At 39.6% G+C, this 17,664-nt stretch overlaps 1 protein-coding gene across 3 annotated transcripts in view; it reads right to left on the bottom strand.

Annotated features, from left to right (window-relative positions):
• Positions 1–3,582: 3,582 nt before the first annotated feature.
• LOC110064381 (uncharacterized) overlaps positions 3,583–17,664 on the bottom strand; it is a 36,735-nt gene continuing 22,653 nt past the window's right edge. For all 3 annotated transcript variants that reach the window (XM_089293670.1, XM_089293668.1, XM_089293669.1), the window contains 7 exons: positions 13,463–13,670; positions 12,757–13,067; positions 11,086–11,226; positions 10,310–10,635; positions 5,843–6,988; positions 5,194–5,461; positions 3,583–4,588 (listed from right to left, as the gene is read on the bottom strand). In XM_089293670.1, the coding sequence (XP_089149796.1) occupies positions 4,184–4,588; positions 5,194–5,461; positions 5,843–6,988; positions 10,310–10,635; positions 11,086–11,226; positions 12,757–13,067; positions 13,463–13,670 (2,805 nt within the window). In that variant the 3' untranslated portion in view covers positions 3,583–4,183. The remainder of the gene's footprint in view (positions 4,589–5,193; positions 5,462–5,842; positions 6,989–10,309; positions 10,636–11,085; positions 11,227–12,756; positions 13,068–13,462; positions 13,671–17,664) is intronic.

A 17,664-nucleotide genomic window follows, 5' to 3' on the forward strand; every position in this document is an offset into this window, starting at 1 on the left:
ATAATTTTAAGACCACCAAATTCATAAGGTGGATAAGTTGAGAGGCGAATAACTTTGTCTTTTCCATTCCATCAAAAATTAAATATTAAAGCTAGTTTGAAATTCTTTTACAATTTCAACAGGTAAAATGCATGGAGCTCGGATAAATCATTTTCGGGAATAAAATAGACTTAATGATATTGGCTTTCCCAGTAACTGGATAGCCCTCTTTTTAGCGCGACAAGGAGACCCGCTTCATCCGCACCTTTTTTTTGATCGCAGTCGAAATTTTGGCCGTTGCTGTCAGAGCTCAGGAAAACATAGGAGGAATAGAAATTAACGGCGTGGAAACTAATCTACTGCAGTTTGCTGACGACACAACTGCAGCTATGGAGATATTTTGCAACCCAAAAACTACCCAAATTATTTTTTAACGATGATAGGGAATTTTTTGAGTCATTATTACGGCATTAGTTGAAAAAAAGAGCGGTAGCAGTGATTAATTAAAGAAAAGGTGTTAAGAAATGCCACAAACCTTTGTGAGCCACCTTATATATTGACGATCACGGATATTTCAATGCATCATAAGGTTATAAAATAGGCTTAAGCTTGTATTTGCAGAGATAGGTTTGCGTTATCGGCTTCGACAGTGCTGATCCCAGCAATATGCAGGACGGCTGTCACCAAGGCGGAAAAAGGCCGGGCGGTGAAACGGGCAGTCCGCTCTTGGTCCAATGTGTGATGCGGAGAAAGACTGGCACGAGCGCTTCTTCCGCGCTTCCGGTGAGATCAGTGGCTGCCAAAAATCTCCTCTCGACGAACCAGAAACCAACTTTTCTTTCTTTATTTTTGAGCCATCAGTGGTGTATTTTCAAAAGCCTTTTTTTATGCTTTAGACCCAAAAGTCAATTCGTTTATGTCCGTTGTAATGCCGCTTAAGTAGTTTCGTCGAAGGCTACCCAAATTTGAGTGAAGTAAGACAGTGTCGAATGCAGGTATGTCCCGCTTATCATGACCAAGCCGTGATCCGCTGCTTCTTTTACGAGTACTCCACATTACTCCACTCTAAATTTTACATATGTTGAAGATCGATAGCTTTTACATAACATAGTAAATAAACGGCATGCAATGCACGCAGAAGCGATGACGTGTACATGCTATTTCTAAAATTGTTCCAAGAAAATTGGAACATAAACATACAGGCTGATAGTTAAACTTAACTAAAAGTAAAAGTAAAAGTAAGGTTCAACCTTTTCCCATTGTCTCAGAACAAAAGTGCACCAAAAGCCTTCCTTCTTCATATAGAAGGGAGTTTCGTGGAATTTCTTTAGAAATTTAAGTTCCAGTGTAAGTAAGAGGAATCTGCTCGTTTTAGTAGACCCCAGTCTACTGCATCACACCTTTTAGCTCGGACCCGCTCGTTTCACCACCCTACATAAAAGCGCCCTGCCTGTCACATATGAACTCAGTTAAATTACCTTCTTCTCCATGAGTTCTCGTAGCTCAGTGGATAGAGTGCCAGCCCGGTGTTCGGGAGACCATGGGTTAAATTCCTGTCGGGGACGCAGATTTTTCTTTGTCCCACGCTCGTGTCATGTTGATCAGTTCACTTTTCACTTTTGATAATCATTTTGCCTCAGCTCAAGAAGAAATTATGAGCCTTCATAGAAATATAGTTCCGTCATGACGATACGGAATGTCGTCCAGTTTTATGGCTAGTTTTTGGCTGTTTGTGTATAAGTGAATGACCAGGGAAGATGATCACTCTTGAAATTGACGGAGCTATAAGAATAAGTAGTTAGTTAAAGAAAAACGTAAGCAAATTAAAGTAGAAGTCAAAGTGAAATGTGGTACAGCATAATGCACTATGGTGTAACGTACCACGGATATAGAGTATGTTATTTGTGAATAAATGGAACACAATGAAGTGTATAATGGTGTAATTTAGTGCTGCGCTGTTTGATAAATATATTAATAAACAAACTTTAATTTGTCTGCCAGTTTGTTCTGCTCGTTGTATTAATTTTCCTGCGTTTCTCAGCTCTAGACATAACGACCGGTGCATACAAACATTCTTTACTGAGCAAGAATTGACTAATTTTAACTTGGACCATTTCTGAAAGGGAACAGCGCTCCTACCTTTAATGCACGGCGCCATCCAACGTAGAAGAGTGCTCCCGTTTCAGAATAGGCCAAAGTTAAAGCAAATTACCTAAGTTAAACTAAACTAACAAAAAAAACAGTCACCAATCTGTAGAATTCATACTTGAAATTACAATATTCAAACAAATTTTCCAAATTTCAAATGTAAAAATACAAACCAAAGACAAAGATCTTCCTTGGGCAACCTCCTCATGCGGAGACACCTCACCTAAATTAGAGTGTGTTCGGGCCAGAGAATAAATATTTCATGCCCCCATACATCAAACCAAACAATTCCGAGGAAGTTCGCTAGCAGGAGGGGGAACATTAATTACCAGTTATTCACAATACTCGAAAAGAAAGCGTAAATTGCAGAGCTCAGCTTTAATACCCGTGGGACACGATCATAGAGAGTGGAAAGCATTCTCACTCCACACATCTTCAGATAAGTATCGAGAAGGGGGGTCGTCTATTGTTTTGTTCCCCTCCCTCTTAAAGGGATCCACCAACTCTCCTATACCTAAATAAATTCAGTGAGATGTAACGACGTGAGAGCGCTGTGTAATAAAATGCTGGTTTTTCCAGCCAACAAGAAACATCTATTTAGTCTTTCACCTCCTTTTAGTACCCCTGGTGGAAATTTACTTTTCGTCAACTCTCACGTCCTGATTGTAGACCTATGCACCAGATTACATGACGGCTCCAAAGAAGGGAAGTTGACTGGTCAAAGCAAAGATTCAGTTTAGAAGGGTTGCAGCCGGTTGATAACAATGAACGGGTTAGACGTACACGATTTTTGAATCTAGTAGCGGTTCCAAGCACTCAAAGACAAAGGTACCTGGTACTTTTGACGTTAAGTTTAGGGAGGTATAAAAACGGGGGAAATGTAAAATGTACTGGATATATTTTTTTGATACACGCTTTGACATATAGGATCAGTAAGGACATGAGGAACATTAAAAAAGCAGTGACCTGCAGACAGTGGATCATTGATTTGACCAATTTGCCTGTGACCACTATGAAATCTTTAACCCTTGCCCGATCCATTTTACTTAATGATCAGTCATGTAATGGTCGTGGCACAGTTGGCAGCAAGTGTCGCGGGAAACCCTTACTCTCTATACCATAGCATATATTTCCCGACTAATTGTAAACTGCACATTTGGGAAAAACGCTTTAAACATATATACCTTCGATATAGGCAAGCAAACAACCTATTTCAAACTATATATAGTTTTAACAAGGAGTTTTCTATTCTTTAGAATATGTAATGGTTTTTCTGCTGCGTTCATCTGCTCAAAAACAAAAATCTGTATCGCGAGCTGACTGAAATTTCGCTGCATGTCTCTCCCTTCGGATTTCCAAAGCACACTTTGTTCCAGACCAAAGCGGAGGGATTTATACACCTGTTGTGTATTCTGGTTTGGAGTACTACTATAGAGTAGGCGATGAATCGGGACATGTGGTCTACACAACTGCTTTAATAGGACTGAACAAAAGTAATCTATGTACAAAAATATAAAGGTGTTATCACGTGGCTGCGGTTTAGGGTGTGATAATTAATGATTACAGATTATCTAACAAATAGGATTTTCATAAAATACGAACAAACACTGCAACACCCAATTCAAAAGTAAATGCCCAATAACGCATCCTTATAAATCGTATACATGAAGTAAAGCACTCCCCCAGATAGGGGTAGAGGAAGGAGTAGCATAGTTCTTGATACTAAGCACTTGGTGCTCAAGAGTATACTGACAAACAGATTTATCCTGTGCCTCTTACATCAGTATCAAAAGTTATTAATGTTCTAAATTTTCTTTGATACAAGAAAGAAAAAAACGTTTCATCGCTAATTCCTAATCAGACGAAAGCCTACGAAACCGAAATCAAAATCCATGTTTTTCCTGAATTGTCTATTAATCGTATTTGACCGGAGGAAAAAATTTTCGCCTATATTTCCTTCAATCAGGAAGAAGAGAATGGTCTAAATCAAAGTTATAGTCATTTCGAGTGCATCTTCTGCTCCATGGACGTCCTATGGATCAAACCATTGACTAAATTACAGTGGTCTAACAACGTCCTGGAACAGTGTAGTGAGTTCTTGATTGCAATCGTTTGCGGAAGGACGTTGCTCTGGATTTCTCTCCCAGCACCGGATCATCAATTGCTTCCATTGGGCCGGAGGCTTCTTGCTACCTACCACATCTTTCGGACGGTAGCCTTCATCCACCCGACTGAAGAAAAGTGCCATTGGGCCCTTGAATTCAGCAAAGGCCCGCTGCCCATACCACATCTCCCACAGCATTAAACCAAAGCTGTATATGTCTGCTTTGCTGTCATACACCTTGGAATGAAATACTTCCGGTGCGATGTACACAAAGGTCTCCTGCAAACTACCCGTGACGTCCTTCACTTCTTTAGAAACTCCAACATCAGTTATCTTCACTAAGTTGTCTTCTGATAGCTTAAATGTAAACCAAGGAGCACATACATTTTCATTATACTTCGCAAATTAAACAGTTTCTTTAAAGGAACACCTACAAAGATAGTTCATTGTTTTATACTTTCGGGATCTAATGAAAATGTTTGAAAGAGTGTGGATTTGAAAACTATACGGACGACAGTTAAGTTAACAATTATATTTTCTTTAACTCAATTAATTTCAACTACATGGGAGATTGCCAGGTGAAACGTTTTAAGCCCTGCATTTGTTTCCAATATAGTGAAAATATATATGGGTATCTATAAGAGAAATGGAAAATGGGGATTTGGTTAAGAGCTGACCAGAAGTTCCAATTTTTAGTTTCCCATTTGGTATTTTCCACTGCCCACTGCCCACTACATAGTTCTGCTGAGAGAAAGTGTCCAAGAGTCCTCGTGTATGTACAACTCCGTTCTCAAAACCAGAAAGAATTCAACTCATTATCGAATTTTAGTTAGGTTTCATGGCGTTTTTGCCCTTTCAAACTCGAAAACAAATTCAGTTTACAGAAAATCAGAATAAGATTTTCAGCAATATTTAGGTCAGTAATTTTAAATTGGCTTAACACAAAAACTTCAGCCTCATACCAATATGTTCTCTAGCTTGAGGTCCCTGTAAACACGTCCCTCATTGTGCATGAACGTAAGAGCATCAGTGATCTCTCTCGCCCATCGACATACTTCTCTAAAGACGTCAGGATTCGTGGTTTTTGCTGGCGTTGCTTCTGGGTGATCGAGGATCTTACTCTTCAAGTCTCCTTTACACTTTTCCATTACCAAGATCACTCTTGTGGTGTCCTCTTTCTTGAGAAGGGATGTGCCATAAAACTTTACAATGTGAGGATGGTCCAATTTTCTGATCAAGAGAATGAAAAACACGCAATATACATAAAATTAATGCAAAATTTGCTCTATTTAAGCTTCCAGGTTATGTTACATTCATTTCCTTCTTATCTTACGCCCCTTAGTACATCGATCGTCTACCACACACATCTGAGTAGGAACCGAAGTACTCTGAATTTCATAAATAGAGTCGACAAGACTGAATAAGTGGAAAAAACACCCCAGGTTAAGGAAAAAGTTATGCTGCGTTGCTGCGGCAATTCACAAGATCATTCTACAAAGTATCTCCTTTTTAATGAGCCCTGAAATACCAGATAAACCTTTCTCCACTCGTAGTTCAATTAGTTCTTACATGCATGAAGGACGAAGTTCGGGAAACTCAAGAATCCCTTACCTCAAAAGTTCTACCTCTTCCATGATAAGGCTTGCATTTTTGGAATCAAGCGCTACGTTGCAAACCTTTAATTCTACAGTCTGCTCGTTCCCTTGTCTTTTCATCTTCCCTTGGTACACAGTGGCAAACACACCAAATCCAAGACGTGAAGAACTCTCTTCTTTCCAGTCTAACTCCTCGCTGCTGATGTCAATGGCACGGATGCCATTTAATGCAAATGCCGCCAGATGTCCCCTGATATCAGAAGCTTCATCCACGATTGGTTGGTACAATTTTTGTATCTCTATCTGTGAAAGCCTTACATCACCGAGTTCTTTACATAACATCTTGTCAGCCTCGATCAGCTCGGAAATACGGGCTTCAATTTGTTCCAGACACAGCTTAGCCTCATTCACTTGGTTCTCCACGAACACCTTGAGCTCGCTTTCGTTTGTTGCATCATCGAGGTAGTCTGCGGATGCTTCAGCCATAAAAGCACATTTGTCTCTTTCGTATTTCTTGATCTTACTTCTATTTTTCAGTTTGTTTTTAATCGCAAGTATGCCGATCACAGGGGCGCCAATCAACAGCGTAACTAGGGAAACTGGAACCCATATTAGACTAGTGACGCCGATGACAACCTTTTCCGCCATAGTTAAGCCTTGTTTAGGAGGAACAGTTTCGGGAACATCCAGGTCATCATTTGTTACAGCACACTGGAGATTCCTCAGTTGCCCTACAACAATGTTGTACCGCTGCTTAGAGCGTTGCACAAGGGACTTGCGAGCATCTGAAAATACTTGGTGATGTTCTTCCCAATGCTCGATGATTTCTCGAAGCCGTTTTTCTAACGCTTTCGTGATTTTGCTGTTAGTTTCTTCCCAGGAGCCCTCTGCCTTTGGAACTTCGTCTAAGGTCCAGGTAGTGAAGCGAGCTTTGACATCATCCGACTTAAGATACTCGGAGAGCTCATCAACAGCGCTCTTGACACGAGCCTCCAAGTGGTTACCAAGCTCTTCCATCATTTCAGTTTCTCTTTCTTCAATCTGGACCAAACGGCGCTCAATCGAATCCATCCGTTCAGCGACCTCTCCGTGATTTCTGGAAGCGTTCATCACAAAAGCTTTTGCTTGATAAATTAATCGTGAGAGCAAGTAATCCAGCCATCTTCAAAAAAATAAGAATAACAATAAAACGTAAATATCAATTAACATCTTTCCCAATCGAACATAAAAATGCATGCAAGTTAAAGGTTCAGAGTAGTATTTTCATTATCATGGTGCGATGGATTAATCTCATTTGTTCTCTATAAACGACCGAGTCAATTTGAGCCAAGAGCGCTATACCTGAATTAGTTTTGCGCCGACTTCTTTTTATGAAACAGCTGAAATGTTTTTTTTTAACTGCAGGGCACTTTCTAAGTTCTGTTCAATCGATCATTTTGATTTAACTTTTAGGAGAGGGATTAAGGAGCACAATTGTTGCCGAGATAGAATAGATACATGCCATGTAATTACATGTCATGTTATAGCTGTTAAAGAGCCAGTATGGTGCAAACTTCATTCAAGCGCCCTGTTCGTTACAGTCGGTTGCGTATTTTCAGAAATTCGTAAATTCAGATTCGTTATCGTACCAAGGTGATGTAAGCGAACGCATTTCAAACGGTGAACATATTCCTGTTTCCTTAATTATAAGGACGTTCGCGCCCAAAACGGTCTCACTAACAGGTATTTTTTTAAACAAGGGAGGGGGTTCACCGTGGTCGTTCTCGAGATAAGGCGCATTAACACACGCGTTTTTGGAAGCTTTTGCTATTTTAAGACGATCTTAGCTTACAACTACAGTGGAACCCCTGCCTTACGGTCACCTCCTTAATACGGCCACCTCGTTTATGCGGCCACTTTTTTGTCCCGGGGAAACGCTTTTGTTTTACTTTATAAGAAAACCCCGTTAATGCGACCACCTCGTTAATACGGCCTACAACCACATTCTGAAATTCCAACCTGTATAAACCTATATAATTTTACCCCGTTTATACGGTTACCAGTCAAACCAGTTATGTTCGTCTTTGCATTGTTAATATGTTATGTACTGATTGAAGTTTTTTTTAAAATTATATCTGCATTCCGGATGCTCATTAAAGACATTAAAGAACAATTATTTAGAAGTGCAATTGTTTAAACGTTACTAAATTTATACCAGTTATAAAATTTGACCGTACCGCGTTAACACGGCCAAATTTTCATGGCTGGTTAGTGACCGTATTAACGGAGTTCTACTGTAAAAGCAATGAAAAAAGCTACATTAGTGAAATTCCCAGCAAACATACTCATTTCAACACAGCTAGGTCTACTGAGTAAATATTTACACATATGTGATATGATCTGATGTCGTTTCTTGAGGTAGAATAGGACGTGCATAATTTATTTAACAAATAGATTCCATGTTGCCGTGCGTCTGTTCAGTAATAGATCACAGATGACGTCAAAATGTGGTAAGAACAAAAAAGTGGCACACGAGGCGATACCCGAGTGTGTCACTGATGTTCTTACCACATTTTGACGTCTTCTGTGATCTATTACTGAACAGACGCACCGCAACATGGAATCTAGTCGTTTTATATAATTACGAAACATGCAAACTACTACAGATAAAGCTTTTTTTATTTCAAAATTTTTCAACATAACTCGAAAGCCGGCCTTTGCCCACTTTGGCGAGCACGAAAAAAGCCAATTGACGTAATCTATTTTCTATACAAAATGAAGCAATCTCATTGGTTGCTATGCGTAGCAAAGAATTGTGATTGGTCCAGGAAAATCACTCCACTGTCAAACTTGACTCGAGCGTCGCTTCTCGTGGAATGAAAACTTACAGCAAGAGCAGAATTGAACTACGAAATCTGCAAATCTTGAAGAAAATACTGGAAATGTCAAGTCAGTTTTAATTTTGTGATCAGAGCTGCCCTGTGAGCCGAAAACCTTGGACGTTACGTTGAATATTGCGGGAGTTCAAAAATACGCTAGGAAAACTTGCGGTGGCGATCAACACTACAGGCCATTCGGTTCAAATTTTGAATGAAAGGAGCGCTAGTGACGGTGGAAATTTGTGTCCTCTGTGGTTGGTGATTCTCAGATCAGCTTGATATAGTGTCGGAGACACCTTATAGCTGCGATACAGTCGGCCGTGAGCTGTAGTGAGCTATACTTTCCTCGCTGCTGAGCCCTGAAACGGACTGGAACATTCGCGTCGGAAGCAGTTTATGTGTTTATTTTAACTGATTTTAAGAAGTGATATTTTGATGCTTCATTCCAGACATCAATCTGTATCAACATTTTAAAGTTGAGACTGAGAAAAGTTGAATTTTTTAAATAAATTAATCTGATAAAATTTTGTTTATTGGGTTTGTTAAGTTAAGTAATGGTTTCTTACCCTAAAGTAAGCTAATTTCAAGACCAATTTTGTGTTTGGTTTAGTCTCGCTCGACTGCCGACTGAGACTGCTCGAGTATTTTTTCGGATTTTCTAAAAAAAGAAACGGATTTTGCTTTCTTCTTCCTGCTTCTTGTACCTGTTCAATGCCTCGGCAAGACCTATCGTTCGCCCAGTCGCGTAAAATATTAACTAAATTCTCAAAACTTTCCGTCATTTTAAAACACAGAGGGAAAAACTTTGTAATAATGACGTCAATCGTGCGTCTGTGCTCTAATAGATCTTAGGCGAGAACCAATCAAAATGCGAGAATAGCTTGGGTTATTATATAAATTACAATATTTTATATTCCAGAATATTGGTTCCTAAAATTGACAACTTGAGTGTACAGATCGTTTTCACTGTCACGCAATAAAAAAATAAATCGAAAACCATCCATTGGAAAAAGCTAAGAAATTGTAATGTTATAGAAGATAACTAAATAAGACACTTCTCTAAGTTTTAGGCTTGTGCGTATCCCCAAACTTCAGATATTCGTCGAAATGTTTTGCAGAAAGTTACAGAGCCCAGTATGAAAAGGCCATGTTGGTGTACATCCGTGGTACACCAATATGGCGGGCAGAAAATAGTGTAAACATCTGGAGCTTACTTTGGCTATCTAGGCAACTGATTATCAGTACTGAACAAACAAGCATTTACTTAAGCACTTTTCCTAATGCTCTAACTTCTTAAAAGAGCAAAATCATGAGATTAGCTATATATTTTTCAGCAAACTCAATCGTAGCCTTGTGTTACGCATCTCCATAACCCCGAAATTTAAAATGTTCTGGTTTCCAATTAAAACGAAGCATGCTATTGAGTGAGCTGTAAAATTATAAACAGATATAGATATACTCCTGACTGCCCCTTGTGCCTGATGAGGATAAAAACTTTGGTGGCTTTTTAGTTTTTGACTTTAGAAAGTGATGGCGTCAGGTGAAAACGATTTAAATGGTTACATTTTTGTTTATTGTTTGGTCCTAGCTAGGAATTCTACCAATAAACATATTTAAATACTTACTTCCAGTGCATTTCCAGCCGGGCTTTGATGCTTTTCAAAACCATCGACCTGATGCCACTCATCAAGGAGAAAAATTCATCGGTGATAATTCCGTAGTTCTGAGCGATAATGGCGTTTTTAGTTGAGATATAGGTTATCTGTGACTTGGGATCAATACCAGGCCAACAATTCTTTAGCTTCTTGATCACGTGATTCTGGACCTTGCTTACTTCATTTTCCGGAACTTGGTCCCATTTGTTGCACACGAACAATGCACACTGGGATAAGACTGATCTTTCCTGTCCCTCAATCGTCTTCTTCCTCACTTCATCAAGCAACCTTTCAAGCTGGAAATCAAAAGCAACAGGGAAAAAAAGGGAAAGAACTGACGATTTCTGTTAATTTATTCACGAAAATAGATCAACACCACGATTCCGCCCGCAGTGGGAGCCAAAGCGTTACCGTGGCCGTGGGCAGATAGGAAAATCCGGACGGTGCTAAGAACCAATCAGAGTGTACGATTCGTTACCGTGCGTCCTGCCTCCTATTGAGAATTGCCTTACAAACTTTTGCCTTCGGGCCTTAGGCATAGGGTTTCTTTGTTTTAGCGCCGGGCGAGTGTGTAACCTCTATTTTTTTCTCTATTTGAACCCTCCCGTACTATATTACCCTGCGAGCAGAGTCCCCTTCGATCCTCCTAAACAAATGGGTAATCCTATGTCTGCCGATTTCAGGAAAAAATCTCATCGTGCAAATACTCAGTAACTTCACTACTTTTATTCAGTTTCAATACTTACTCTATCTCTCTGAACTCTTCCAGCGTTTGCACTGTTTATGACATAAATGAACGCAAATGCTTGAGGCAAATACTGCGTAACCATCCCGTCCATGATGTCAGACTCACCAATACCCGGACTGTCAATTATAACCACGCCTTTCTGAAATATAGAGAATATAAAGGTGGGCTGCTATTTTTTCTTTCAATTATTCCATGAACTGATATACTGTATGAGATGATCAACACAACGGGTAGATTATGAAATTAGAATGACTTAATTTTTTCTATGTTTAAAGTGGTTTTCTCTTGAGTGTCGAAAGTAATCTGCGTTTGTTTCTTTTTGCATTCGCAACACTTTCTTTTCTCCACGCACAGTCAAAACCAAACCAATCGCGCCTCACTCGCACATGTTTTTCGCACTCTGCGTCAGCTACATGTGTTTGCTTCGAGTTTTAATTGGTTCACTGGACTGTCTACGTCTTTTGTGATTGGTCGAAGTGATGCTTTAGTTTCTTTTTACTACCCAGTTGAAAACCCCATTATCTGTTATTCGCGATATATTTGGAGGGTATTAAACTAAGATTGAGTCTACGGGCTCCCCCTGACTTTTTTGAACCACGTGACAGCGGAGTTCACTTTGCTGAAGAAGACCTTGTGAGGAGAATCATTATGTTATTTAGTTTAAAGTCATTGTGCTGTGAAGGGAAGGCTGAACTGAACTAATCTTTTCAATAGATAAGCGAATCAACCTTTTTTTTTCCCGCTGTGTTTACAGTTTTATGATTTCTCTTAACACACAAAACGCGTTTTATTTTTCTCGTTGATCACTTCATGAATCATGTGACTTCCCTCTTCTTCCTTCCAGTGTCTGTATGGACGAATGAACGCTCGCTCATTCAGTGACGCAATAGCCAAATTTTCTCGGTATATTTTTATGGCTTATCCAAAAATCTTTATCCATGGTGCTCCGCTGGCCCGCTTCATCTAGAGCTCCGCTTATTTACAGACGAACCTAAATTAAGCGGCCACCTACGTCCAGTTCCCTCTATGAGACACGTTTGTAGGAAACTCATGGTAGTTGTAGTCATCAAAACATATACCCAGTCCAAGATGATGAATACAACTACGGTCCATGATTCCCTGCAGGGACGTATCATAGACGGAATCGGCTTTGAGCGGCCACCCCTTGTTGGGCGGCCAGTTGTCAAAGTCCCGAAATTGTTGTCCGTAAAATACAGTACTGTAAATGGCCTTGCATACGGCGACTGCGCCTGCAGTACAGGTCGCAGTCAAACCTGAGCTGTCCTACCAAAACGACGTGCGCTTCTATTATGCGGCAGCGGCCACCTTTTGGTCGTCCCGATGAGAAAGTTCTCTATTGTCCTTAGCCCTTTTAAGTCACCACCCAAAACTTAATACGCGTTGTTTGGCTTTTTCTTTTGGAAAACACGAGTGGCAGATAAGGGACGAAATAGAAATTCACGACTAATGAAAAAGATTCCAACACACGTTTATTATGATTGTCTCGCCTTGATTCTATGTTAACTTAGCAGTCAATGTAATCTAAAAACTACACGAATCGCTGTTAAGTGACCAAGCCCTCGCCTCCCATTTCTCCCACCAACCACTACCCGTTTCCCCTGAGGGTGGAGTTCTCGACAGTATTTATTGCGACATCAATAATGAATACCTTCAAAAATTGGTGAGGCCAAAAGAGTTCAACCTTTTTGTAAAGTGAACCTTTATCTCGATCACTCGTCGCGTGAACATAATGAGAGATCTGCTCAAGATAGCTTTGTTCAGAGGATGCAGCTTTTAGAGGGAACTCCATAGTTGGAAGCCCTGTTTCTGGATCCTTGTCCTTAAAGTGGACCACGATTCTGCGTTGTTCTCCATATTTCAATTCGCATATAGTGGACGTTGTGCTGAGTACAGAATATGGAAGTAGTTCCTCTCCAAGAATAAGGTTAACCAAGGTGCTTTTTCCAGAGCTTGTCTCACCTTAAAAGGTATTAACTGTCAATTATTAGATTACCTTCATAATAGCTTCTTGTCTGATTCTTAGATCTGTTTGGAATGGAATTATATTGCTGCAAAATTCACGAAATGCGAGTGGTGTTTCCTTTTTTTTTGACACTTTTTAATTACCTTTTGACCTTTTTCTTTTTTATCAAGAAATTGCCTTTCATATAGTGGAAACATTTGCAAGTTGACAGATTCAGGAATATTTCTAAGCATGGTGTACTGACAAAGTCAAAGCTACGTAAATTTCCTATTTTTGAGTAAATTACAATCAATTCGATGCTCGAAATTCATGTTGTGTCAATGCACATTTTTGCTTAAAAATGTTCGTAATTAAACCGCTTTTTAAACTAGAGTTGCGTTGTCTCATTTACCTGCCACAAGAAGGAAATATTCTTTCCGTTTCAGGTGTGCTTGGTGATTTCCTATCTTCTCTTCAATGTTGCCCACGTTCTTCTTCAGCAAATCGAGAATTTCGTCATTTAGGTTTCTCAGATAGTCCTCGGTATCGGAGTAAAGCTTAAGTAAAGCTTGTCTTTTAAAGCCATCTTCTTCTCTTGCTTCTGTTAAAATGGAAAAGGCCTAAAACGTGAAAGCAAACGCGATTTCATAGCTCAAATCAAACGTGTTCTTGAATCGAATTTACCTCTTCAGTCTCTCGACTGAAAAATGTTGATGCTAGTATATATGACGTGATACATCAAACACGAAAGACCGTGTTTGACCACATTTCCAAACACCGAGAAGAGAGTTGAAAATACGACGCGCAGCAGAGTATCTTTGACAAACTTCGAGGTGTTTGGAAATGTGGTAAAACACTGCCTTGAGCGTTTGATATATCTTCTTAATCGAAACTAAAACGGAGTAAAAAACAGAGAAACAGAATCGTAAAAATCTATGCTAATTAAGATCAGATATTCAAACACCATCACGATCATGATTTCCTTTGTTTAAACTTGATAAATTATTAATGGGTTTGAGAATAACATATCCAACCCTACTGCATCAGCAATAATGCTTCATCTTAAGTAGCTTGTTTTACAGCCGCCCTTCCCGAACAGGCCACATCTGAAAACTAGCGCAAGTGGGTTTCATTGCGGTGAATAGGTTTTAGCTTTGATTAGAATAAGAGACTCCGTGCATTATCCCACGCGCAAAAACCCCGCAGTATAGGGTCATTATGGCCGGCGAGCTTGGGCTAAACATGTGGCAGATTGGAAAAAATGCGAATCGATTGGAAATCTCAAACCCGGGCGCATCGTGCCCTCGTTTCCCGAGCCCATGATGGCGGACCACACTTCCCACCAATGACCGATGAAAAAATTAACACGAGTCTTTCAGCCAATACCATCATGGCTAAACTGACCAATAACGTTCAACGGACCAGACTTATAACATCATCGACTGACAAACACTATTCACTTGACTCTGAAGATGACTTCTGCTCAGGTTGACGAAACGTCAGTCACCAACAACAGTTCTTTTCAGAACTACCCTCACCCGGACGATCACACTATACGAACTGCTCTCTCCTTCAATGTTGGTGTGAACAACCCGGCACAATGATCATACATTGACAATAGGGGCGAAAATTGCTTGTAATTTGAACAGGAGCGACGTGTTCCCTTGAGAGCTGAGGAAAGGATAGCAAAAGGGATTGTGATCCTGTTCCACACACAAAATTCACGCAATACATATACATTTAGCTACTCTTAAGGTAACAGTATACTCCCAAATGACCATCATTCGTTGGCGTCGCTTTACGGTCGGACATTTGACGCAAACTCCAGAAAGGTATATATTTCCTGATAGCTTAAGAATTGTAGATTACGTAGATACACTTATTAAAATAAAATAAAATTTAAGCTTTTCCGAATAGAGCGCTCTATTTCCCAAAGTACAGAGGTTCCCTAAAGAAGTTCGTTTACGGTCGAATTTGAGCGAGAGGACGCGATAAACATCGCTAAGTCTTCTCTGCACCTTTCTCTAAAATACCATGTCGTGAATTTTTTATTATATTTGTCTGGTTTATTTTTGACACGCAGTTAAACTTTGAGAGTTCATAAAACAGGCATTCTCTTCACTAAAATAGTCATAACTTTTGAAAGAAGCAGAAACTTTTGCCTGATTACCGGGCGACATTCTCTCCAAATTTCAGCGAAAAACGTTAAAAACTCACCGGAAACGACCTCGAAAGGTGTGCTTCACTGTGGGACGTTCTTCCGGTGTAATGCCGATGATAATTTAAAAAACAAAACGTGTGAAAATAATGACGCCTTGATAAAGTGAAGGCTCATTTTACTTTGACAATAGAGCTCGTATCAATTACAAAGCGGGCTCCTTTTCGAGATCTGAATTACACTGCTCGTGCGTCCAGGTTAGAAAGAAAATAATTTTCGCTTCTGTTTCTCCTTTTCGATTTTTAAAATGCCTTCAGCTTAGAGATGCCGTAGGCAATGAAAGAGCGCACACGTAAACAACGTTAAGGAAACCCACGAGATACCGATTGAGTTGAGATATTGCCGTTACCGCTTCGAACGGCGAAAGCACCAATAAAGTAACATGCTTGGAGAATGTCAAAAGTCTTCCTCGTCCAGTGTAAGCAACCTCTCCTGCTCAAAGCAAGAACCTTTGTCCCAAGCCAGCATCAGCCCAATTCTGATCGCTGTTTTGGAAACCTTTCCGCCCCGGCTTTTTCCTCTTAGTGCTTTCTTCGCGCTTGCAGATAGACACGAACCTTTACATTTCTTCGATGACATATTTCAGTTCAAATCAACAATCCACAAACGGAGAACACTCAGAACAGCTCGTCGACCACCAAACACAAACGTTTTACAATCGTACTACGCGGCATCTGTCACGCAGCGTTTTAAAGATCTACGAAGGTTTATAAGTCTTTGCACGGGTTGACTCCAGAATATCTAAGTTCTAAATTTTAGAGCCAAGAAACCGCATATAATCTAAGGGACTCTGAGAATAAACTAAATGTTCCATTGCTGCGCACAAACTATTATAAAAATAGCTTTAGCTCTAGTGGCGCCATTCTTTTAGAACAGTCCTCCTTGTGACTTAAGGTGGCTCTAAACGGTTTCCAACACTTAGATTTGGATGGGTCGTTATATCCACTCTTTATCACTTGATGCTACAGTCATGGTCCCTAGAAACTGCCCAATCATTGGTAAACACGTTGTTATCATTTTCATGACACAATAGGTTACCATAGCAACAGTATGACCTCCTAAAAACACCCTTAATTACTGCTTTAGGGGCTTATAATTCAAAAACGGCACGGTGAAATTTTTTTATATTATCAACTTTTAATAACCATGGGGTTTAGAGCCACCTTAAGTTTTTCGAAAATTTAAGGTGGCTTTGAAACCCATGTACAGAATTTTTTTAAACTTTGCCAAAAATTGCGTCTTATCATGCTTATCAAACGTTGATAATATAAAAAAATTTCACCGTGCCGTTTTTGAATTATAAGCCCCTAAAGCAGTAACTAAGGGTGTTTTTAGGAGGTCATACTGTTGCTATGGCAACCTATTGTGCCACGAAAAAGATAAGAACGTGTTCACCAATGATTGAGCAGTTTTTTGATACCATGATTATACCATCAAGTGATAAAGAGTGGTTACAACGACCCATCCAAATATAAGTGCTTGAAACTCTTTTGAGCCACCTTAAGGGAAGCAGAGTCCCTGAGGCAGTTTAAACGCCTACTGAAAAGAGATGTATAATGCACGGCATTCGTGGAAAGCAGCATTTTTTAAATTTAATTACTTTTTTACCATTAGCTATTAGTAGTTTTAGCCGACGAATCTTTAACTGTGTTTAAATAAAGATTATCTTTCTATCTAATGTACTTCTCGTGACAACCCGTCGACAGCTATCAGTTAAAGGCCGTGTATAATTAATCTTTATAATTGGGATAAGTATAGGTAATCGTCTGAATGCGAGTGTAATTAAGGACTTACACTATGAGAGGTATTGAAAAATTCTGTCAAAATTGTACGAGCCTTTATGTGACTGAGAAAATTACGAACGCCCGAGCGTTAATTTGCACTGTAGTGCAAATTGAGAATATAACAATAAATTGGTCTGCTCTCAGCCAATCGCAATAAAGTAATTTTCTCAGTCATGTAATAAATCATTTACTATCATTGATTGTTATTAGTAATGTATTGCAAATAACAATTCGCCTCAATGCTTCCTAATTCTGCTTTCTTTTAATACCTTTCAATGAGCCCAAATATTATAGATCTTGTTGCCTTATAGATTGTTTTCATTTTCACGCGATAAAAAATCAAATCAGAAACCATTCAGTGGATAAAGTCAAGAAACTGTTATATTATAGAAGATAAATAAAGAAGACAGTTCTCCAAGTTTAAGAAGTGTGGGTTGTCCCATGGTTGAGATATTCGTGAAAATGTTCCGCGCAAATTTACAGAGCCTAGTATGGAGCCGCCATGTTAATGTTCCGCTTGGGTACACCAATGTGGCGGCCGGAAAATACTGTACACATCTGGAACTTACTTTGGGTATCTAGGAGACTGATTATCTGCACTGAACAAACAGG

This window comes from Orbicella faveolata, unplaced genomic scaffold, assembly GCF_042242905.1.
Source record: "Orbicella faveolata isolate gen_17 unplaced genomic scaffold, um_ofav_v1 contig_25, whole genome shotgun sequence".
NCBI classification, from domain to species: Eukaryota; Metazoa; Cnidaria; class Anthozoa; order Scleractinia; family Merulinidae; genus Orbicella; species Orbicella faveolata.